The sequence below is a fragment of the Micropterus salmoides genome, unplaced genomic scaffold, assembly GCF_014851395.1.
Source record: "Micropterus salmoides isolate LMB-PRFRI ecotype aquatic unplaced genomic scaffold, ASM1485139v1 Ms_hic_scaffold_16, whole genome shotgun sequence".
NCBI lineage: Eukaryota > Metazoa > Chordata > Actinopteri > Centrarchiformes > Centrarchidae > Micropterus > Micropterus salmoides.
The window spans coordinates 10,996,992-11,021,052 of record NW_024040707.1 but is presented as its reverse complement, the minus strand read 5'-3'; the positions used below and the strand labels follow the sequence as shown (position 1 = coordinate 11,021,052).

Here is a 24,061-nt window from a genome sequence, read left to right as displayed (position 1 = left end):
CAGGTTTTCGACCACACCACATCACTGAGACGGCTCTTGTTATGGTCTTCAATGACATCCACTTAAACACTGACAATGGCAGAATTTCAGTCTTAGTATTATTGGATCTCAGTGCTGCATTCGACACAGTCGACCACAACATATTACTAGACAGACTTGAAAACTGGGTTGGACTTTCTGGCACAGTACTAAACTGGTTTGAATCCTACTTAAAGGACAGGGACTACTTTGTGTCTATAGGTAATTACACATCTGAGCTGACAAAAATGACATGTGGAGTTCCCCAAGGGTCTATTCTGGGACCTCTTTTTTTTAACATTTACACGCTTCCACTGGCTCAGATTATGAAAAACAACAAAATATGATACCATAATTATGCAGATGACACACAGATTTACATAATCATTTCACCAGGGGACTATGATCCCATACAGGCGCTGAGTAACTGTATTGAGCAGGTCAACGATTGGATGTGCCAGAATTTTCTTCAATTAAACAAGGATAAAACTGAAGTTATTGTTTTTGGAGACAGGGAGGAACGATTGAAAGTCAGTGCTCGACTTCAATCAGTAATGTTAAGAACCACAAAATCAAGCCAGAAATCTTGGTGTAGACTCGAGTCCTCACTAAGACCAAAAAGGTGGATCACATCACTCCAGTTCTGAGGTCTTTACATTGGCTTCCTGTATGTCAAAGAATTGATTTCAAAATCCTGCTGTTAGTTTACAAAGCACTAAATGGTTTAGGGCCAAAATACATTTCTGATCTTTTGTTTCGTTATGAACCATCCAGACCTCTCAGGTCGTCTGGGGCAGGTCTGCTTTCTGTCCCCATAGTCAAAACTAAACAAGGAGAAGCAGTGTTCAGTTATTATGCTCCGTATATTTGGAACAAACTCCCAGATAACTGCAGGTCTGCTGAAACAGTCAGTTCTTTTAAAATAAGACTGAAGACTTTTCTTTTTACCATTGCTATTAATTAAATATTTAAGATTTTTATTTTTATTGATAACTTGCACTGTAACTTTTACTGTCCTGTTTTCTTTTTCTTTGTTTTTAGCTTTTTACCATTGCTTTTATTTAAATATTTACACAGTGAGAAATGAGTTGGTAATTGAGTTGGATGGTTATGGGAGTGAGATTGAACAGAGTGAAGGAAGTGGTCTTAAATCTCGCGCCAGAGTGATTTGCAGGAACCTCTGTCCACCTGTAAACACGCAGGTGGGTCTAGAGTATAACTGGATCAAAGTGGCCTGCTGACAGACATGTCCTGGTTTGTCTGTAGTGTCCGAGGGTTTTTGGAGTTTCAGTGGACCCAAAGATTGCTGTGGACCCAAGTACAGACTAGCTAGAGAGAGTAGATTAAGTGTTCTTCTCCGTTTATTCTCTTTTCAAAATGATTGTAACTCAATTATTTGCTCAACCCCTCAGCCTGTTTTTATTTTCCATTTAACTCTTTTAACCCTAATTGTAACACTGTAACTTTCATTATATTTTCTGTTGCTTTTAAACTTTATATTTCCCTGTTGCTTTTTTGTTTTATGTAAAGCACTTTGAATTAATGTGTTGTTGAAATGTGCTATACAAATAAACTTGCCTTGCCTTACAGAGAATTATCAACATGAATCTGCAGCTCCCCTCAGCTTTATAGCAAGATTCAGCTCATAACTTCACTGTTTTCGTTCAATCTCAACCAGTTTTCACCAAAAACAGGTCTAAATAATACACTATACACTACCTGCTCAGCACCAAGCAGTACACAGGCACAGCTGGCGACTAGTTGGTGAACATAGTGGACCATTTAGCAACTAAAAAGCCTGATATTTCCACAAACAAGGAGAGAGAGTGAATACTGGATTTACATTCATCAGGTGGACACAAGCACGACTCTAGATGAATACTAACCATGGGGTCTATTTGAAGCCAGTGTTTCCCACAGAATGAGAGTGGGACTGTGGCAGGGAGGGGAGGGAGGTATATTTTTATTTCTAGTAGGTTATGTCTTATTTCACCATTTAAACCCTTGGTTCCACTGCTTCCACCGTTAACCCTAACCCTTACCCGTATAACATTTCATACTTCATCTGTAAGGCAATGAAATGTGAAAACATTTACTCCTACTACATGATATACAGCATCTCCATTAACTTATAAAATTAATGAGAACTATGCGAGTTGGTGTGCACAACTGACTTCAACATCGAGTTGACTAAAGGTCTCTCAGGCTTCAGTGATAAACTGAGAATAAAAAGAAAACATGCTTGGATTAAGGTCGACTGCCTGCTGCCCTTTACTGTGACCCTCTCAGTGCTTCAGTTTATTCAGGCTCCTATGAGCTTTCCTTTTCCACATTATATCCGACTGGGTCTTCACTTCCAGCCTCTCCACCCACTGTTTATTTTGGTCTCCCTCTCAATTACTTCTGTCTCTCTCTCTCTCCCTCTTTCTACCTTTCTATCTATCCATCTCATATACCAAAAAATAAAGGCAAATAAATGCTGGCTTGGAAAATCCTCACCATTTCCGCAAATATAAGGAAATGTTTGCTTTTGCTGGACCTGTATTGTAAACTGGATTTAATCTCCTAAAGCCATAACATAGCATTTACTCTTGTACTTCTAACTGATCTAGTGTCATTTCTTTTCATCCAGATTTCTCCATCGTTCATCAATACATTCAACGTTTTAATGGAGTGTCTGGCAACAAGTCAGGTGAAATAAAAGAGTTGTTTTATTTTCTGATAGAGAAACAGAAAAAATTTTGTGGTCTCCATGCACTACTGTACTATTTGAATGCAATGCTCAGCTAGCTCCATTATTATGAATAATGGAATAAATACTGAATAATACATTAGATAATGAATACTGTGTCTGCTTGTGACCTACCGTTGTTTTGATAACCTGAAACATCTATTTACTAACTAGTCAAATCAGTCGCCCTCAGTTGCACGTTTGACAGGGTGGCTGTACTCCTATTTCAGTCCTTGTCGTAACAATCATTAATCCCTAGATTAATGTTGTTCTTCATCGGCTCCCGTGTGATCCTCTTTTTGTACATTCAAAGCCTGATAAGAAAAACAGCAGCAAAACAGGTAAGCTGAGGATCACCACGTGGATTTCATGCACTGCGGTTTGAAATGCTTGGGTGAATGAATGAATATTCATTTAACTTTGTGGCATGTTTAGAAGAGCTAAATATGTCTACTAGAGCTGAAACAATTGGCAGATCAATCAATTTGTTGACCGACTGAAAGATAATCTGCCAACTATGATCAACTGTTTTAAGTTTTTTACATAAAGTTGCGAATATATGTCATTGTACATGGAAAATCTTTGTGACGTCACCTTGAGCTCTGCGAAACTGAGACAGCCATTATCCATACAATTAATTGATAATGAAAATAATTTTGCAGCTACTGTTTAGTATCAGAGTGTACATCATGATCCATTTATATATAATGCACACTCAAATTCCTCTTACTTCACCTCTGTAGATAAAAAAGATTGCACAATTAAAGAGGGGCACACAAATATCTGTAAAGGATGAAGAATGCAACGTTGTATTATACCACTTCTGCTATACAACTATATATATATATATATATATATATATATATATAATATATATATATATATATATATATATATATATATATATATATATATATATATATATATATATGATGTACAGAGCAATTTCTGCTTCGCAACCTTTATTTTAGCCCATATGAGAATTATACTCACAGTTAAGAGATAAAGCTAATAAATTGACAAAAATCCAAAGCAAACAACATTAAGATGCACAAAAGTGAAATTATGCCTCACAATGAGCAAGGTATGTTTTTGCCTTGGCTTTTTTAACCTTTAAGAGTATAGAGGTGCTGTTGTTCTATCATGAAAATCTCCAACATCATAATTGTCCAAACTGGCATAACTAAGGAACAATAGCATACACATATACTCAGCAACAACAGCAAGTGCTAAGTTAACTAATAACAGGAATATTTTTAGCCTTTTATGTACAGAGCTACTTTACCATCTGTTTTCAGCTTATCTGAGATTTGTGTGCAACATTTCCGATTTGTTTAGTCATCAGAAAGCTAATGTTTCTGTCAACACACACACACACACACAAACAAAGCATCACAAGGAATACTTTTGACATTCCTGACATCTGCTGGTAGCAGAAAACAAATCTGTTAAGTTTTACCAAAAGCAGCATGGTCTGAATATTTATTTAAAATCCTACAGTGCTAAAATTGATTTTTGTTTTGTTTTTAATTTTAGGTTGTAAAGTACTTTACTATGCTCATAAATAACTGATATGTTTCATTTTATTATTATTTTTGCTGGTTTTGTTTAGCTGCCATCCGGAGAAGATCTAAGACACCTGGAGTAATAATCACGCAGTATGTAGTGAACATGCCAGAAGGGAAAAGCACCCCAGATTTCCAGTGTAAGCCAATCCCAACAACTATTAAAGAAGGTGGGTTTCATTATAACAAAGGACATATTTATGCATTTGTATAGTCATTTCAAAGAGATGTATGACAATAAGTGATTGATTAAAGAAACAAAGGAAAGTTGTTTGGTTGGGTTTCACTGTGCTATTGAAAGTCATACAGTAGATATTAAAATAAGATGCAATATTTCCATATATTCTTTAGGGAAATTAGCTGTTTTCAAGGCTGTGGTGACGGGGGATCCAAAACCAGAGGTGTCATGGAGAAGATCTAAAGGGACTATTTCAGACAAGGACAAATTTCAGAGTAAATATGATGAATCGACTGGGGAGCATATATTAGAGGTGAATGACTGATTTAACACACAGTATTTAAGTAGGTGCTGCTCATCCTGAGTTTTTAACAGCACATTAAAACACAGTACCCTATTAAAATAAGTGCTCTCTGTTCAAGCTCCGCATCTGATAATTTGCCATGTGGCATATTTGTACTTCTAGATTCACAAAGTGTCTGCTGCAGAAACAGATACATATAAATGCTGTGCTGTGAACGAATATGGCAAAGCTGTCTGCACAGCAATATTAACTGTGACTGAGGGTAAGAGCTCCCTTACTATAATACAAAACATGAATATGGATTTGTTTTGACTGTGCATGTGAATGAAGTTGTAAAGTCTGTCGCATTTTTTTCCATTTTATTCCTTCTCATTTAACTGCAAGTTCTTTGTAATTACTGGGGGGAAAAAACTTCATCACAAGCAACTCAAAGCAATGTGCCTTGTTCCCCCATAGTTTTATCTGACTACAAATTTACAGAATAACTGTAAGACATTAACAAACTGAATCTGCTACTTTCAGCTTTGACAAGTCCATCAGATTTCAGAAAATTGCTGCGGAAAAGGTAAAAAAAAAAAAAAACAGACATTATGATAGTAAGATCTTAAAATATCTAACCAGGTATCTGTGTGTTTATAATGGATATTTATTAATACTTCTTACCTTTAGTAAAGCAGATGTGGAAACTGATGAAAAATTCTGGGACGCGATGCTGAACGCTGACAGGAAAGACTACGAGCGCATCTGTAGTGAGTTTGGTGTTGCTGACTTACATTTGATTCTCAAGAAACTGGAAGAGAAGAAGAAGGAGAGAGCGCAAAATAAGTGGAAGGTATGAAAACTGTCAGCTCTCAAAGTAGATGCGCCATGTCCAGCTAAATCATCAGTATAGTTCTTAACAAGCTATAGTGGATCTGTCATTTCACTAATGACAGTGGCACTGGTTAAAGTCATGTTCATTCTGAATATTCACCAAACCTGGCATATGATAGTGTTGTGATAACTTAATAGTTCGAATGCAGTTACAGTTAAAATCAACAGAGTAACTGCATCTGAAATATTTAGTCAAAGCTCTACTATGCCACAATGCAATGTGAAGATATTAAAATATATTCATTTTGTTGAGGAAAAGCGACTGAAAAAAAGATTACTTAATTTTACTCATGCGTATTTGTTGAAAAAAATATTTTATCATAATTGTTTTGAATGTTCTACCTCAGATATGTTAAGTGATCCAGTGTTTGTCATGTTCTGACCATAAAGAAAAGTTTAAAACCACAATTAACCATCTGGTTTCTTCAACTTTAACTTTAGCCTTTATACTTGAAAAAATGATTTACATTTTTTATCGTGATAACATTTTTGGCCATAAACTCCTCTGTGTACTTGGTAGGATGGTGTGATTCCCTCTGATGAAGATGCAACAGAGAAACACAGCCTTAAGAGCGCTGGGAGAACCAAGGATTTTAGTATCAAGGGCATGATGCAAAAGGACACAGGGTTCAGCCAGTTTGATCAAGAGGGCAATCTCCTCAAGACGGGGCTGAATCAGGTGGACGAAGAGGTCAACTTCCTCCTTACAGAGTTTAAACGTAGGTTCAAGAGATTAACAGTGGTTGGAATTGAACTTCCATGTGTATCCATTGAGTGCATCCAATCTCTGAGACTACTAATTTTAACAGTTCCTTCAAGGTCCATGTGATAATGGTGGAATTGCTGTTTTAAGGATAGTTTAAACATACAAGCTCCTGCTGTCTCAAAAGAAAGTAGTATAGAAAAAAAATAGTAAAGAAGTACTGTACAGCAGTTCCTTTTCTCACTTAATTTCTAATGATGACATTGTGTGTTTTAGGTAAATGACTTATGAGAAAGGTGACCATGGTTGGTTTTAATATTTATGAATAAGTGTAGATTCTTCTGGTTCACCTCACGCATACACACACACACACACACACACACACACACACTGTGTGGGTCTTGTGTAATAGCTAGGTTGACATCTTTGTGTTGCTTTTGCAGATTCCAATGTGGACTTTGTTATCAAAATTCAGGAGGTTAAAGCTCAAGAAAGAGAGGATGCACTCTTTGAGTGTGTCCTGACACACCCACTACCCAGGATCACGTGGATGGGCAAGGGCAACGTCCTAGAGAATGGAGAGAAATACAGCATCACCGTGTCAGACCACAAACTGATCCACAGGCTGCTGATTAATGACTGCAAGCAGTCGGACAAAGGAATCTATACTGCTGGGGCTGGCGTTACATCCTGCAGTGCCTGGCTGGTTGTAGAAGGTAACACCTTTCACCAGGGGTCGGCACCCTATGGCACACGTGCCAGCGTGGGCATACAGAGACCACCATGATGAATTAATGTTGACATTATTAATAGGGTTGTCAAAATAATAGAAATATAGAAAAAATATAGCTTAAAAAAGTCCATAAGGTTTGTGTGACAAGTGCAACAGAGACAGTAAATATGGCAAAAAATGTGAATTTAGAAGAAAAGATTTTGGCACAAGAGGCATTTCTAACTACTTTAGCCTTCTGACCAACTGTACACATGACAAGATGGTACTTAACAGCAGTGTTGGGCAAGTTACTTCCAAAATGTGATACATTATAGAATAGGCTACTAGTTACTGTCATTTGAGTGTAATTAGTTATATTACAATAATACTGTCTCTGAATTGTAATGCTTTACGCTAATTTTGCGTTACTTTCACTGCTAATTAATGGGCACATCATTCTGACTGTAAGATGTGCTGCATAGGTGGATTCAGGAAGGAAATAAAGATGTTTAGCTAAATAAATTTGTTTATTATCATTGCACTCATCTAACAAAATCTATTTGAATTAAAATATTTTAAATGCTTATGACGGCAAATATCGATATGTGATTAATTTCCATTCATTTGATTAATTAATTACAAAAGTACAAACAAGTTACAAAACTTGTAATTAATTAGATTAAGTTTTTTAATCACTTTACAGACGTATTTATTATATACGTCTATTATTAACAAGGTCAAACTTCAATTAATAGTCTAACTAACTAACAGTGCAAACAAATGACATGTGCATTAACAATGTGTTGCGGCACACTGGATGTCTTCATCTTTGTATATTGACATTCGTCACAGAAAAGGTTGCCGACCCCTGCCTTACACTATAATGCACAAATAATCAATATGTCAATGTGCACTGAAGTGCATATTATATATTCACAAATAAATGTCAGTTATGTGTCATGTATGTTGTTTTTAATTTCCTCTAAGCTGAGAGTGACCATGCATCAGCTGGTAAGAAGACAGCAACTACCTTGGCCGGTGGAGCACGGATCGACCTTGAGAAAGTGGCCAAAGAGCAGCAAATAAAGGTCAGAGAGGAGATGGAGAAGATTTTGGCGGCCGTAAAAGCAAAACACGAAGAAGGACAACTGCAAGAAGAAAAAACGTTAGCCTCTTGTGGAAAAGATGGTGAAATGGGTGGAGTCACTGGACCAGGTAAAAACAGCGGCGCAGTAAAGGACAAGGCAGCAAAAGCCAGTGCCCTCTCTGATCCAACAGGGAGCAAAGGGAAAACAAATGTCAAAACCTCAAGAGGAGATAGCACAGAAATAACATTAGATGTTTCAAGGTGTGTGACAAAAGAAGTGCAATTGGTACCAGATGACCCCAAGAACAAGAAACACACCAGATCCGGTCAAGCGGACTTTGACAAGGTAACAGGTAAAGTCGATCTATGCTTATGCCTAACAATGCATTTTCCCCGTCAAGGAAGAGAGTGGTTTTATTTTTATAATGATAGGGTGTCTCACTGAGAAGTTAAAGCAGAACAATTTTATTATAATTGACATAATACAGATACAAATGGAGGAAGACATTCTGAAGAGAATGAAGACTTCACTGGATCTGCCAATACATCAAGACACATAAAACAGGGTCAAGAGACAGAACATAGAGAGATTGGTAAGGTTAAATTGGTAACGCATAAAGTTTAAATTACAGATGTAAATTGAAATTACCATAAACATGACTATATTATTAACTGAAGTGGTAATCGACCAGAGATGATCCACATTACTCTGATACCTGAACTATTTTACTGTAATTAACATACCACAGATACAAATGGAGGACATTCTGAAGAGAATGATAACATCACTGGATCTGCTAATAATTCAAGATACAGAAAACATGGTCAACAGACAGAACATACAGAAATTGGTAAGACATGTACAAAAAAAATATACTGCTCTTAATATCCACATTTATGTAAATGCTCACTTATTTTTTTGATTATATGTGTAGAATCCAGCAACAAACGTGCTGATGTAGAGTTTAACCAGTTTCAAACCTTTGCCACAAGTCAAGATGAAGCAACTGATTCAGATGGAAATAAAGACTCTACCGGGTCTGTAAAATGCCCAAGGCACACAAAGAAGGTCCAATGGAAACAACATACATCTGGTAAGAAACAACAGTGATCATGTTGACTGCACGGAGGAAACGTACTGAAGTTTAACAGCACTATTTTCTTTTATTTTTAAGTGTTAGTACAATTTGCCCCACTGGTAAAGAAATTGCATTTTATTTTAATAATGAACTTGTGAAGTAGCATGATGATATGAAAACAGGTGGCAAAGTTGTACATGAAGGTGTTCTTGTCTTCGGTCTGGTTAGGCAGTGAGATGTCTCTAGTCCTTGTTGCTCTGCTTATAGTTTATTTTTGAATGGTGGAAAGAATTTGTAGGGAAACAAAATGTATTCTGACTTAATTGAAAACCCACTGTGTTGAGCTGAGCATGTACTACCTGAAGTCTGTGTCTCTAACACAGATCCAGGACGTGACAGTAATGAGAATGAGGACTCGGCCGGCCAGGTTGAGTTTTCAAATTGTTCAAAGCAAAGCCAACAGGCACAGAAAGCAGTCAATGGTAAGTCCACATGTGGTGCATTATTGCATGGAGGTGTAGAATGGGACCAGAAAATCACTTTTTTTAGATCTTTTGCTACCTGAAGCAGTTAATTTTGTTCCACAGCTTGTTCTTTTAAAAGTGGAAGATGAGGTCACACATAAACTTCTTGTTGTGTATAAGCATAAATAGTTGCTCTGGCTCTATCAGCATGGTTTTCTGCCTGTTTTCAAGTATGTATGCAAAATGTGTTTGCTTAGTGACTTATTTTGAGTTTAATTAGCCCCACATACTGTGTAAATATTATTGTAAACATCGCTTGTGCACCTTCTGGGACTGTTACAATGGTATAATTTTGAAACATATTTCAATTGCTGTGTGTAAAGTTCAGGACTGAATTGTCTTTTTTTTTTTTTTAAAAAAGGTGAAAGTGCAGGTTCTAAAGACCACAATGAGTGTGACGAGACTGAAGATGCAAATGGCTCTGCCACACAGTCGAGGTGTAGAAGACAAGGCCCACTGATAGAAGATGCGGTAATTGGTAAGTAACCTAAAATTTGTCATGATTGAATCACAGAAAGGGGATTAAGCTGGATGCATGTACATCTGTTGAACCAGTATTCAAATAATCCAGTAATTCAATATTTTCAGCACTACTTTATGCAACACTAGATAATGTGTGACAGTGAATTCTGGCTCCTGTGTTGCACTTCTTGGTAAACTCATGTGCATGCAACTTATGTTACTGTAAGTCACAAAGTATACCGAAGTATAATTATGTATAATTTTTAACATGTAGTATTAATATTAGTGTATTAACTTTAATTTTATATCCATAGAGCCCGTATGTATTTATATAACTTGCATGACATTTTTCTATTTAATTATGACTCAGGAGCTTATAACTTTAACGCAGCCACTACAAACAAGCTTCACAAAAGATAAATCATTACTTAACCTTAACATATAGTATCATACCTTGTTGTTGTCCATAATCAATTAAAAAGAATTTGGGAGAAAGCGTATTGAACTTTATCATGAAAATTCTATAAATCAGGTTTGGAGTAACACAACATTACACAAGCATGATTCCATTTATACATTTAGTGAGAAGAAAAAATATCGTCTCCAATGCAATCAGTTCCTCTATGAGTGATAATGGTAATCTTTTCTAGTTAATACCCGTTTATTCACAATTATTCCTGCATGTTGTTTATGATGTTGCTGTGTTCCATGTTGATTTGCAATTTTGACACAGCAGGGAGCCTATCTAGGAGCAGAACTACACTGCAAAGCCAAATAGTTTTGCCATCTTCATAGCTGTAGTGTTGAGTGTTCCTGACAGATGTGTATATGGCTAAAGAGAGTCTAGAAATTTTCTGTTAACCAAACACTGCACATTAAATAAGAAAAATGTTTTTTGAAAATATAGTTGCATATGTCAGAACAGATGAGAACAATAAACAAACTCACTGCAGAGACTGGAAATCTGAAAGAGTAAAAAAATAAAAAAAAGGAATACATAAAAACAAGAATTATGAACAATTTTGGAAAAAACAACAACATGAAATGTGCAAACATTAGCTATTCTTTATCGTGAAACAGGTTTGCTTTTGGATGCCAGTCAAAATGTCAGTAATTGTTCCCTGTTGTGTATGTCAGATCCAGGGGTTCAGTTCATCTGTGGTTTGTCTGACGTCAGCGCTATCATCAATGAGACTGCTGAGTTAGCATGTAAGCTCAGCAGTGAAGACTGTGAGGGAGCATGGTTCAGAGACGGCAAAAAGGTTAGTCGTAAAGGTCAGACTCATCATTTTCCAGGTTACTGTGTCTGCCAAGAAAGCGAGTTAAACTCGCCTCAGGATAAAAGGTCACTTTCATACCTACAGTTTGGTTAATTTGGTCCAAGAAAAAAAAAATATACATTATTGCCTTTTGTGGTGTGGTTCAAGTTCCACTATAGATGTAGAAAGAGAACTGGAGACAGTGTTATAGGCGGGACTCCGGTCATTCCTACGAAAGCAGCTCAGTGGCGCATGCAGGCAAAAAAAGTTATAAAATAACTCATATCTTCCGCACAGCTTCCGCACTGTGCAGCCCCACAAGCCACTAGTATTTTCTTTGACCCCACCTCCCTCAGCCACGATGCCTATAGAGAGCCTAAAGGCTCGTGCACACTACATAACTTTAAGCGTCGGCCGATCACCGTGCTGTTCAAATTACACAACTTGCCGAGAGTGTAGCCGCTTTCACAAGGAGATCTGTGCGGAAAGAATATCCGCATTTATGTCGCATTTGCTTATTCATACTGAACAAAGGTTGCAGCTTTATCCTATGTGAAAAGGCCTTTATCCCGCAACCACGTGTGCTTTCACATAGCGGTCCCGGCTTTACAGGAACAGCGGCATGTCGGCTGTGGCTTTTCACAAACAGATCGTTCCATCTTTCGGTCTCATGTTTGTCACCAACTTCACCTGCTCAGAGGCGGATAAAATCTGCTCCATACCTTTCTTAATCTGCAGCGAGATGGCAGATTGCCGCAATACCCCCATGAAATAAGGCAGAGTGAAAGCTGCTAGTGTTAGAAGCCAATTACAAAAGTAATGGTGGTGATGGTGCATTACGGTGGTGATGGCGCATAGATAAGATGCTTGCCTTTGGTGTGGGAGACCTGGGTTTGATTCCCACTGTGAGACATCCACCATTGTGTCCCTGAGCAAGACAATTAACCCCTAGTTGCTCCAGAGGCGTGCGACCTCTGACATGTATAGCAATTGTAAGTCGCTTTGGATAAAAGCGTCAGCTAAATGTAATACTAGGAGTGTTTTTAGCTTTTAACTGGGTAGTTGGCGGTCCAGTCAGTGTCTGCTGACACACTGTCAGATCTTCTAATGGTCCCCAGAGATCAAGGAGAATGATCCATAAGGCTGTATAAAAACTGTTGATTTAAGTAGATTTAATAGCAATAATATAATTTTGCTTCAAATTTCACTCTAGCCTCTTTTTTGAGTTTGTATTTGACATAATACCTTATTATCTCAATTGAAAGGACGTGAAAGGACGGAAACAAATGTACGTGTGACACAAAAGGCAATTTATTATTTTGGCCGGTAAAAATATGTTTGGCCGGTGGATTTTTTCATCTACCAGCCACCTTGGCAGGTGAGCCAAAACATAAATTTTCCACCCCTGCACCCGACGGCTGGTCTCCAAACCACGTTTTGTCAAGAAAACACACGTGAAAAGTGAAACGGGAAATGACGCGAACCTACACGCAAAACAGGTGTTGTTTGTCATTATAAAGATAGCAAATATAAATACAAAGAATCTGGGTGAAAGAAAGGATTAGCACATGCAGGTAGCAGGGATCATCTGTGCTGCAGAGAGAGCTGGAGGTGAATAAAAAGTGTTTTGCGGTGAAAAGTGCTGCCTGCTCTGCCAGCTGCCTGCTCTCATTGGCTGGATGTGGATGTTGAGTCGGCCGACTCGTCCAGATATTTGGCATGCTAGATATCTGGCTGGCGTCTGCGATGTTTCAGGGAGCCGTTTTGATGCGTCATTGAGTAGTTCATAAAACAGTAAAGTAACTTTACGTTGTGTGTGAAAATCTCTCAATGAACTACCATCTCTCGCCTGGCAAAATATAGGCTACGCCACCAACATGGTAACGCTGCAATGCTAGCTAACGTTTATTGCTTGGCTGTTACTACCTAGATAACTTAGCTATGTCCCACGCATAGATCAAATATATCTCAACTGATGTGTTTAATCCAATGACTCTTGTGTAAGTCCTTTGGCTTTAGCTTCAGTAACGTTAATATCAGTCATTGACAGAAAAAAAATCATCATGTTACATACATAACTTTTGGGTTTGTGGTCTTTGTAATTATGTATTTTCACAGTCATATATATATATATATATATATATATATATATATATATATATAATATATATATATATATATATATATATATATATATATATATATATATATATATATATATATATGACAAACTGACTTTCTTCACTTGCATAATTATATTTTAAATTGACAAACATATGAGTAATTCAGGGCACAGTTCAAATAGGTTTGAAAAAATTTGTTGTCTCTTGCCATTGACTATAGTACAAATTTTTCTGAAATAAGGTCCCATGGTGGTCCACCATAAGGGGAGGGACTCAATCCCACTGACTCCGGCTACAGCGCAGAAACCATTTAACTACGTAGCCTACTTAATCATAGTAAAAGCACAAAAAGCAAGCACTGATTTCCAAATCTCCAAAATCTAAACATGTCAGGCAAAATCAGGCAGACAAAATTCTCTGATTCTGAAATGCTCCTGCACTGGGTCACTTAGGCTACTTCAGACTGCAGGCCAATGTGACCCAAATCCGATTCTTTTGCCCATATGTGACCCAGATCTGATCTTTTTATGACAGAACAGGCCAAGTCAGACAGAGAGACAAGTAGACAGAGCTGCGGTGAGCAAAAAAACCTCCTCAAAAGACATTATTAAATATGTGTCTCTCTTCCTCCTCTACCTCACTATCATCTGTTTGCAAATTCCCTTTCTTACACCTGAAATCCACCGGACCGTGAGCTCTCTTCTGAGTTACGTGCATGCTATTTGTCCGAGAGGATACAGTGGGGAGAGAGAGAGGGACGGAGTGAGTTATGGGGCAGTTGCGTTGTACAGTGCCAGAAACCGCAATGAAACGAACAGAAAGTTGTGAACACTTTTCATAATTCGGGAGAAATGTGACCCGTGAGAGGACAATGAAAAACAGTAGTCTCCCGTTAGCTAACCGGAGCTAACCTCTGTTGCTCCTCGTTTACTTCTGTAGCCTGCAACAGCGTGCTGCTGCGTGTGACGTCGTGTTATTTTTCTGCGCGTGCGGGTCATTTTCAGGCCACAGGCAGTTCACACTGGAGTTTGGATCAGGGAATTGAGCATTAAGGCCTGCAGTCTGAATGTAGCCAGAGAGCTGTGAAGAAGGTAGTAGAAGTACAAAAAGGACAAATTAATAACAAGTCAATAACATGAGACCAGCTACACGCGCCGTTGCTGAAACGCTTCTGAGACGCTTCCAGTGGACGTTGATGCCGGGCTCAGGTTGGAACAAACCATGGCGCAGCCATAACGTGCCGTAGTTAGGCTCCCTATAGAGCAAGCACACAAGAGACTTACACTGGCCGAGCTGGCTAACTTCCGGTTTAGCCTCAGCTAACCTGAATAAGGGAAAAAATTATTTAATCTACAATGTCCCAGTCCATCTAGCTACTGTGGATTCAGTAATAAAAAGGCAAATACCCCAACAGATTTCAGATTTGGCATCTGCTATCCACTGAAATTACCACAGCTTATGTACATTATGTGTTCATCTGCGATGTACCTCAAACATTTGGCAGCTGTTTTGAAACTTTGGGAACACAATACAGCTGGACATGAAACCCTTTGGGCCACGCAGTGTTGCTTTGAACAACTAATTAACTCACAAATGTTGCTGCTCAATGTGTTTATTTTCATCTCTTTGACCCTTTTCCTATCAGATATCACCAGATGCCAATTTCTCTATCACTAAAGATGGTGCAATCCATAAATTGGTTATAATCGGGTGCAAAGAAGAGCACGCTGGGAAATACCGTTTTGAGGCAGATGGCCGTAAAACCGAGGCAATGATCAACGTCAAAGGTTTGAGAGTTTGTAATGATAGCGATAATTTTTGATGCAGGATAACTGGTAATTGAAAAGAAATATTATATTTACAGCCACATGTAACAATCACATCACAGCAAAACACCATATAGACCCTAACTGCCCTCCTTTTTAGATCCCCCAAGGTTTGACCCTGAAAACCTCCGTGCGTTCACCGAGCCTCTGACAGTTAAAGTGGGGCACAAATCCATCTTCAAAGTGCATTTTGTTGGCCATGAACCCATAAAGATTCAGTGGTACAAAGATGGAGAGGAGCTCCAAGATGACAACAATACAAAGATTGAGAAATCTCCAAGTCACAGCTGCTTGCTCCTGAGGAGGTGCCAGAGGAAGGACACGGGAGAGATCAAGATCAAGCTCAAGAATGAACACGGCTTCATTGAGGCCATTTCACAGCTTATTGTGCTTGGTGAGTGAATGATAGACATTGCAGAAATTCAACACAGGAACATCTCTTATCACCCACAAAATTCTTTCTTATGCTCTACATATAATACAACAATAAAAATGTCAGATCAATTCAAAAGAAAATGATTAACATCCAACTCCTCTAAGAAAATTCAAATATTTTTAGCTGCCAAAGGATGTGATTTGTGCAGCAAGATGTGCAGTAAAAACTACTTTGCTCTTTTAAGATCTTAACAGCAAACAGTGTCCATAAGTGCTCCATAGTTCATCCACATGGTAAAAATCTCTACCATGTGAAAAGGGTGCAACATTTCACTAAGTGTGCCTAGACAGATTTAGGTGCTTATTTTCCAAATGCAGCTCTCAAACTATAATACTGACTGAAAAAAAAAATCTAAATTGTTTTTGGTTTTACGTGAAGCTGAATCCCAGTTTGTGAAAATGTGACAAGTTAAAGATGTGTTTTGGATATACATTTCAGAGCTTCTTGACAAAACTTATTACGTTCAAACCTCTGCTACATCTGCCATCGCTGCCAGCATCACTGTCAATTGTCAAATTTTACTGTGGTTATCTCTCAATGGAAATGCTGTTTCCCTTGTATAAAATGCAGTATTCGCTCTCTCACATAAGAGGCTATGAATTTTCAAACTTTAAATAATACTTTTTTGACGTTTCAGACAAACCCACTTCTCCCCTGGGCCCTGCAGAGGTAACAGAGAGCTCAGCTACATGTATTGAATTCAGGTGGAGGCCTCCAAAGGATGACGGTGGCTCACCAGTGATTAACTACATAATGGAGAGACAGCAGGTGGGCCGAAACACCTGGAAGAAAATGGGGGACATTCCAGGTGTCCCCATCTACCGCGATACAGGCGTAGAGCACGGCCGGAAATATTGTTACCGTATCCGGGCAGTGACTGCGGAGGGTACAAGTGAAGAGATGAAGACTGATGAAATACAAGCCGGCACACTAGGTGAGCCGAAATGGTACTCGTGTGATATCAGTAAGATCAGTTTTCATCAGTTTTCATAATCCTAAAGACAGCAACATAATAGAGGATAAACTGCATCTATTGAACTTTAATTTTTTGTTAAATGTCATTTCAAAATAACTCAACACTTTTATTGTCAAAAGAAAGAAGTCCCCCCATGCCTATTTTTCGGTTGGCACTATGTGTTGTCCAGCCATTACCTATACCCGCTTATCAAGTCAAGAGTTTGAGGGGTCGACTCCAGAGGTATTCTACAGCCTGGACAGGTCACAGGTCCTGCATTCACACCTGTTTCCAACTCACCTAATTTGCTTGTCTTTGGCTTGAGTGCCCGTCCCAACAAGGGAAGAACTTGTTTCTCCACACATAAAGGCCAGCTGGCAGGTTAAAAGCTGGGGCAATCTTGTTTTGAGGGCATGGACCCAACCACTGAGCCATCAAGATGTACACTTTGTTTAATTCATACCGTTTCTCATAACATGATAATAAAGAAACCATTATGAATATCTTTTTAAACTACCAATAAATCTAAAATTCACCCACAATACCAAACTGATGATGATGAAACCAATGACAAGTCACACAGCAAAACAATAAGCATTTACACTACAGTCATTTTTAATGTCCAAAAACACAGCAAAGACGGCAGCCTTAGGGCTAAATAATGAAAGACAATACCACTATCCTTTGCACCGGTTAGAAAAGATCGCAAATCAGAACCTCAGGCCAACTGATATGCAACTTGAAGACTGACATCTTATTTTCCTTTTCCAATCTCAAAATAAGTCAAGTCTCAAATATTTAAGTCTCGTAATAGTAACTAGTCAACTAATAACAAACCAGCAAAAAAGGTACAAGGTCATAAACACAGGCCCTGTACAGTGGCCCACACAGCACAAACAAAACAACATAATACAAGCATAATGCGAAAAAATAATTACTTGCACTTACTGATTGATGTCTGCTTGAAAAAAAACTCCATCTGCCAGTCTTCTTTCATGGAGTCAGTGTGTAGTGTAAGTTCTCCAATTAGGACATCAATCTCCCAGCCTATAAAACTCAGCAGAAAGGTCCTCTCCAATGTCACAATCCAGTTATTCTCCACAAGCTGCTGCTGTTGGAAAACAGTAACATTAAGTTTATCAAACTATTGGATTAGGTAGCTAACTACAAGAGAACCAAAGGCATCAATTATGAACACTGCAAAGGATTCACACCAATTGATGAAGTCTGTGGAATTTATGTTAACTTAATATATGTTTTTGCAGAGTCACTTACTGTATGTGGTAAGCAATGTAATTATGTGGCTAGCATAACTGCAAATGATAGCAAGTTATCAAAGTTTCCTAAACTGTCCTTCTCAACCCAATGTCCTTAATTTCTTAGCAAGTGTATTAATGTTAGTGTGTGTGTGTATATATGGACTAATATTCTAGCATAGTCAAGTTAATTTGAGTTATTTTGCCCAATTTCACAAATCAAAAATTTGCTTGAAGAGGCATTACAATCTGTACAGCATCATAGATTCATGGTTAACGTTATCCTTAGACGCATAAGTTAAATTACATGTTCTGTTAACCAAATATCAACAGGCTAATATCAAAAAAATGGCTAGCTAACGTTAAATCGGCTAGCTTAAATTGCAGTTACATAAGTTCTTTGTTTTTGTAGATTTTAAGTTACCACAACATAAAACCATGCTAACAAACTAGAGATAAACAAAGAGAGAACTGGAAACTAACCAGTTTGTGACTTTATATATCAGAGACTTTAGCATTAGCAGTGAATTATTTATGCTAACCACATAACGTTAGCTTGCTAAGCATCAACTTTTGTTGCACCAAAACCCCACAGACCGCATAACAACACTCACCACTGTTTTCAAGGCATTTTCCAGATACCTCGGGTTATTTTCACTTCATTAGTTATTTATTTAGTGTTAATTCACAACATAAGTTATCTCATTGCACTTGTCATACAGAGCAAGTGTGGACCGTATAAAAGAAACCCAAAAATTCCCACCATTATGTCGACCTGTAACGAAAATTAAAAAGAAAAAAAAAAATTTTTTTTAAACTCATTTCGAAGTTGTGATTATCGGTGGCTCCAAAACCCGACCAGCACAGAGCGGCTTTGGTTAGATGGGTGTGCTTCCACTTTGGAGCACAAAATGCAGGTGTGGCTTATGCCAATAAACTGGTCAGTATATATCTGAATGGAAAAGATAGATTCATTCGCTGAAGCTGTGAAGTTTGGCCTCAAGAGTCACATATGTTGTATAATCATAATCGGCATAAGACATTTTATCCCATTATAAGCCTTTTTCATAGCAGACACTTGCCTTCTCATTGAAAAGAACATGGTGTTACTAATGACAATGGCTTTATTCTATTCAACTGTCACAATAATAAGCCATGTCAGTGAGTCACCAGGACCCTAAATGGAGTTCAGCAATCATTAATTTTGTTATTTACGCATGTGATTTTCATACTGTGACATGTCAAAATGTGTTCTGTGAAGATTTGACAGACAGCTGACTCAGTGCCATACTGCCCCCTGCTGTGCTCTATGATCCATTAGACTACCTTTTGAGTGTAAATCCTCACATAAACTGTAGAATCTTATTCATCAATACTAGTCTCTCTGACTACAACCTTAACCAGTACAGTCTATTTTGTTTCTACATGTTTCCAGCTTTTCCTGGGCCTCCAGCCACTCCAAAGGTGGTCAGTGCCTATGACGATTGCATCAATATTTCCTGGACTTCACCAAGTAACCGTGGAGGTTCGCGCATCCTGGGTTATATTTTGGAGAAACGCAAGAAAGGGAGTAATCTCTGGACCGTTGTCAATGCCTTAGATGAACTAATAAAAGGTCTTCATTTTAATTTGACTCTAGTTCAATCTGATGGCAATGAAGATTATAACATTGATGTTTTGTTGATGTTGTTTCTTTGACATTACTTCCAGAGAAAAAATACGCAGTGAAAGATGTTGTGGCAGGTTTGGAGTATGAATTCAGAGTTACTGCCATAAACCTTTCAGGAGCTGGTGAATACAGTAACCCATCAGAGTTTGTTTTTGCACGGGATCCCAAAAGTAAGGGTTGCAATTGATTTCTATGCTACACTCAACAATAAACAATAGATTGCAGAAAATATATTCATGTATAGAAATATTAGATTATTATTAATGAAATGTTAAAATGTAGCTATATATTTGTATATAGACTGTTTAAATCTAAATATTTGACATTTTGTATTGCATGACTTTTAATTTTGTGTACCTCAGAGCCTCCTGGTAAAGTTACAAGCCTGAAGGTGACAGAAACTTCTTATAACCACTTGGTCCTGACTTGGACAAAACCTGAGGAGAAACCAGAGATACAGGATGAAGCAAAAGGATATTTTGTTGAGATCCGTCAGGCAGAGTGCCTCGAATGGTCCCGCTGTAATCCCATCCCTATCATCACGACTTCCTTCGCTGTGAAAGGCCTTAAGTCCATGGACATGTACTGGGTGAGAGTGATTGCAACTAATGATGGAGGAGAGGGTGCTCCAGAGGAGCTGCCCAACTATGTCCTTGCAATGCCCTCACCTGGTATGTCAACTCTTGTTCGAAATGTATGAAACAATATGCAGCTATGCAATAATTAATCTTTACAAAATCTTTTGTTTGTTTACAATCCCATGTAGCTCTTTTTTTTTTATATATATCTTTTCTTAATGTTTCTGTACATGATCAGTATGCTGTTATATATATTTTAAGGTCCTGAATCACTGACCATTCATTTTTTACTATTTAAAACCTTGGTATAGAATTACATAGAATGCATAACTCCTAAAGTTAGATATTGTCCACTTTATGTTGTTTTTGTTCATTATTCTAGTGAGGCCAAAGTTCACAAACCACAAGATGAAGAGTTTCATGGTGGTGAGGGCAGGAAACTCTGTTAGGATCACAGTGAACTTTGAGGTGAGATTTATACTTTAGCTTTATTACTGGTAACATACTGAGGCAAACCATGGTTTTGCTAAAGTAAAAATGAGGGAAAGACTCGGGATATAACTTATGTTCTTTTTACAGGCCTCCCCACAACCAGATATTATGTGGGTAAAGGACAATGTGCCAGTTACAAAGCGAGTTACAATCAGTAACTCTGATGGCTCATCCCAGCTGCTGATCCCCTCCTCTGAGCGCTCTGATTCTGGCATCTACTCCATTTTGGTGAAAAATCTTGCAGGACAGGAGACATTCAGTACAGAGGTCCGGGTCACAGGTAAAACTGAGATGTATATTTTTGTTTGCTACATCAATGTCAAAGACGTGTTAATGCATGATGTGGTTGTGGTTACAGATGATCCAAAGCCTCCCGGACCGGTAGATCTGGAGGAAAACGTGCCCGGCACAGTGACAGTGGTCTGGGAGCCTTCTCCTGATGAGAAGCGTGATGACCGCCTTCACTACACAGTGTCAAAACTGGACTCGACTAAACACACATGGAGCACAGTGGCTGACAGACTCTTCAATAACAAGTTCACAGTCTGCAATATCATGCACGGGAGGGAATATAATTTCCGGGTCTATGCCAAAAATGACATGGGCATATCTGCACCCTCTGAGTCACCAACCTGGGGAATGGAGAAGAAGAAAGGTATGAGTGTGTGTTCATCTCAAACAACCTCAAAGGCCAAATAGTCACATCTTAAGGAAAAATATAATCGTACTTGATCTCTCTTCTTCTAGAAAAGTTTGTGGTGAGCGTACCGAACAGAAAGGACTGCGATTTGCGATGTGCTCCAACCTTCATTGTACCTTTGAAGCTTCACACTGCACCCAAGGGCTATGAATGCTATATGAGCTGTGCCGTGAAGGGAAATCCCAAACCTCGTGTCACTTGGTATCGAAATAACATCAGCTTAAACACTGATACCAACTATTATATCTCTGACACCTGTGGAGTTTGTTCCATGTTAATTCTCCACGTGGGCCCCAGAGACATGGGAGAGTATACCATCATTGCAGAGAACGCACTCGGACGGGCTGAATGCTCCACCGTCCTCAGTGTCAGAGGTGAGAGAGAAACATACTTTAAATCAAAGGATAGGTGGAATAATAAAAAAACTATTTTGTTTCAAAAAAATAATTTGTTTCATCTCTCTTCCATACAGAGTGAAGAAACTAAAGGCACCACAATGTGTGCAGTATTTATTTAAGTTTAGAGACAATGCTTATCACATGATGTTTGAATTGAAGTGGTTGTGCTGCTTGGATGTAACACACCAGCTGCAATAAAAAATGGAATATTGTATTTATTGGACTGCTACTTAAAAAGAAAATAAAATAATTTCTCAATTCAAACATTGTATTCCTGATTTGAAAATTATTTTAGCATTGATTTTCCGTCAAGTAATTCAAATGGAGATGGTTGTGATTTGATGTCAGATATTTCCCACTGATTGTTGATACAGTGGCAAAACAGCTTGAGAAAATATATTTATCTCACAGGAGATACATAACACTGATGCTGTGGCAGTTTGGTTTTCTTTTTTCTTTTTGCTCATGCACTTCCTAAGTCTTGAGTAAATCTCTCATACAGCTGATTAATATCTACCAAATATATATTTTTTAACACCAACTGAACTGGTGAACCTTTTTTAAAAATAACTGAGAATAATTAGTATACTATATTTATTATTATTTGGACTTGTCGTTGTAGGAAAGGCACAGGTGTTACTAATAACATTGATGATGAATCTGTTCTATTGTCCCGGGAACCAGTGTCAGTGGGGACAATACCAAGACCCTGAAACCGAAGCAGCTAAATTGAATTCAGCCATCATTAATAGTATTAGCAAACCTTTTGACAAAAATGTAACAAAGAAGAAATATGCAACAAAAGTTGATTTCTAATACCATAAATAGTTGGTATTGTTAAAAGGTAATGAACTAACCTAACCCCAGCTGTTAGCCTTGACTGTTACATTACCAACACCATCTCAGGTGCCATAAATTGGTTTGATTTTGAAGACGTGTTTTTTTTAAAGGCCCTGCACACCCACAGGTGTTTCCAATTACCCTCGCTGATTAGACATCCAGTCGGTAGTTGGGTGGAGTAAAGCTGAGAATTGTATTGCTCTGTCTCTTGTTTACTTCAATTGAAGCACACGAGACAGACAAATTTAAACATACAGTTTCTGTTTCTGTGTTTCTACAGACAGCTCTAGCAGACCCACAGTTAAGAGTTTAAGTTTGTTCAACTTGGATGTGTATGATCAGCCAAAAGAAAACTGATGTACTACATTTGAAAATGGTGAAGTTAATTATTGTAGCATCTTTTATCACCGTGTTTAGTACAATATTCCACCGCTAGACAGTGTGGGTGGACATCTGATGTGTAGGGGCTTTAAAATACCTTACTAGAAATGATCTCAATATAACTTCCAGCAGATTAGTGTCGCTTTTAGGGCCGCATGGTGGTGCAGTGGTTAAAGCTCGATTTATACACGGTCATCTCACAGGTTCTGGGTTCTCCTTGTGCCGCTTTGGGTCTAAATTGCCTGTATGTATGGCTGTGAGTGGTTGTCTCTCTATATGTGTCAGCCCACTGAAGGACTGGCAACCTACCCAGATTGTACCTGACTTTTGCCCTATGAGAGCTGGGATAACCTCCAGTATCCCTCCCCCCAACTCTGCAAAGCATAATGGATGCATGAATGGTTTATTTGCACTGATACAAACATCATAGAAACAGATGACACAAGTGGAACCGATATGACAAGGAAAAACAAGAAGCCAGCGAATAACAAAACAATAAATTAGACCATTTAAGGGTTAACTGGGGATTTAACCAGAGTGCAGATTAAATTGAACATTCAACCTAAACTGAGATGGAAAGTAAGAAAGCAGCAAACACCTATGTTAACATCTTAAACGCTGAAGGTGACCTTTATCAGAAATGTGCCCTTTCCACAGTCTGTGCTTGCCACTGAATATGACAGTCTTTTAAAATGAGACTGTACTATACAAAGGAAAGAACTCTTAGGTTAATTGATTCATAAGGTCACTATTAATCTTTATCAGCCTATAGGGTTTTCTGTTATTCCACATCATTATAACTCATAATGGCCTGCGACAGAAATGTGTGACTGCTGTAGGCCACATGCAGCTCTGGCCCTCAGCTGCAGTAAAAAATAGCTCTCAGTAGCCCACCACCAGACGTGTAGTTAT

General features: G+C 38.2%; 1 protein-coding gene across 1 annotated transcript in view; it reads left to right on the top strand.

The window, feature by feature from the left end:
* Positions 1 to 22,142, top strand: part of LOC119905104 (immunoglobulin-like and fibronectin type III domain-containing protein 1) — a 56,445-nt gene extending 34,303 nt beyond the window's left edge. Inside the window, exons 2-24 of the mRNA XM_038721835.1 lie at positions 2,651 to 2,710; positions 4,362 to 4,484; positions 4,666 to 4,805; positions 4,959 to 5,058; positions 5,319 to 5,361; positions 5,466 to 5,628; positions 6,190 to 6,388; positions 6,816 to 7,088; positions 8,072 to 8,524; positions 9,107 to 9,209; positions 10,098 to 10,252; positions 11,374 to 11,498; positions 15,264 to 15,405; positions 15,545 to 15,838; positions 16,518 to 16,814; positions 19,527 to 19,706; positions 19,802 to 19,930; positions 20,123 to 20,431; positions 20,721 to 20,806; positions 20,918 to 21,110; positions 21,189 to 21,485; positions 21,578 to 21,904; positions 22,003 to 22,142. Coding sequence (XP_038577763.1) covers positions 2,651 to 2,710; positions 4,362 to 4,484; positions 4,666 to 4,805; positions 4,959 to 5,058; positions 5,319 to 5,361; positions 5,466 to 5,628; positions 6,190 to 6,388; positions 6,816 to 7,088; positions 8,072 to 8,524; positions 9,107 to 9,209; positions 10,098 to 10,252; positions 11,374 to 11,498; positions 15,264 to 15,405; positions 15,545 to 15,838; positions 16,518 to 16,814; positions 19,527 to 19,706; positions 19,802 to 19,930; positions 20,123 to 20,431; positions 20,721 to 20,806; positions 20,918 to 21,110; positions 21,189 to 21,485; positions 21,578 to 21,904; positions 22,003 to 22,007 — 4,196 coding nt within the window. The 3' untranslated portion in view covers positions 22,008 to 22,142. The remainder of the gene's footprint in view (positions 1 to 2,650; positions 2,711 to 4,361; positions 4,485 to 4,665; positions 4,806 to 4,958; positions 5,059 to 5,318; positions 5,362 to 5,465; positions 5,629 to 6,189; positions 6,389 to 6,815; positions 7,089 to 8,071; positions 8,525 to 9,106; positions 9,210 to 10,097; positions 10,253 to 11,373; positions 11,499 to 15,263; positions 15,406 to 15,544; positions 15,839 to 16,517; positions 16,815 to 19,526; positions 19,707 to 19,801; positions 19,931 to 20,122; positions 20,432 to 20,720; positions 20,807 to 20,917; positions 21,111 to 21,188; positions 21,486 to 21,577; positions 21,905 to 22,002) is intronic.
* Positions 22,143 to 24,061: the final 1,919 nt, after the last annotated feature.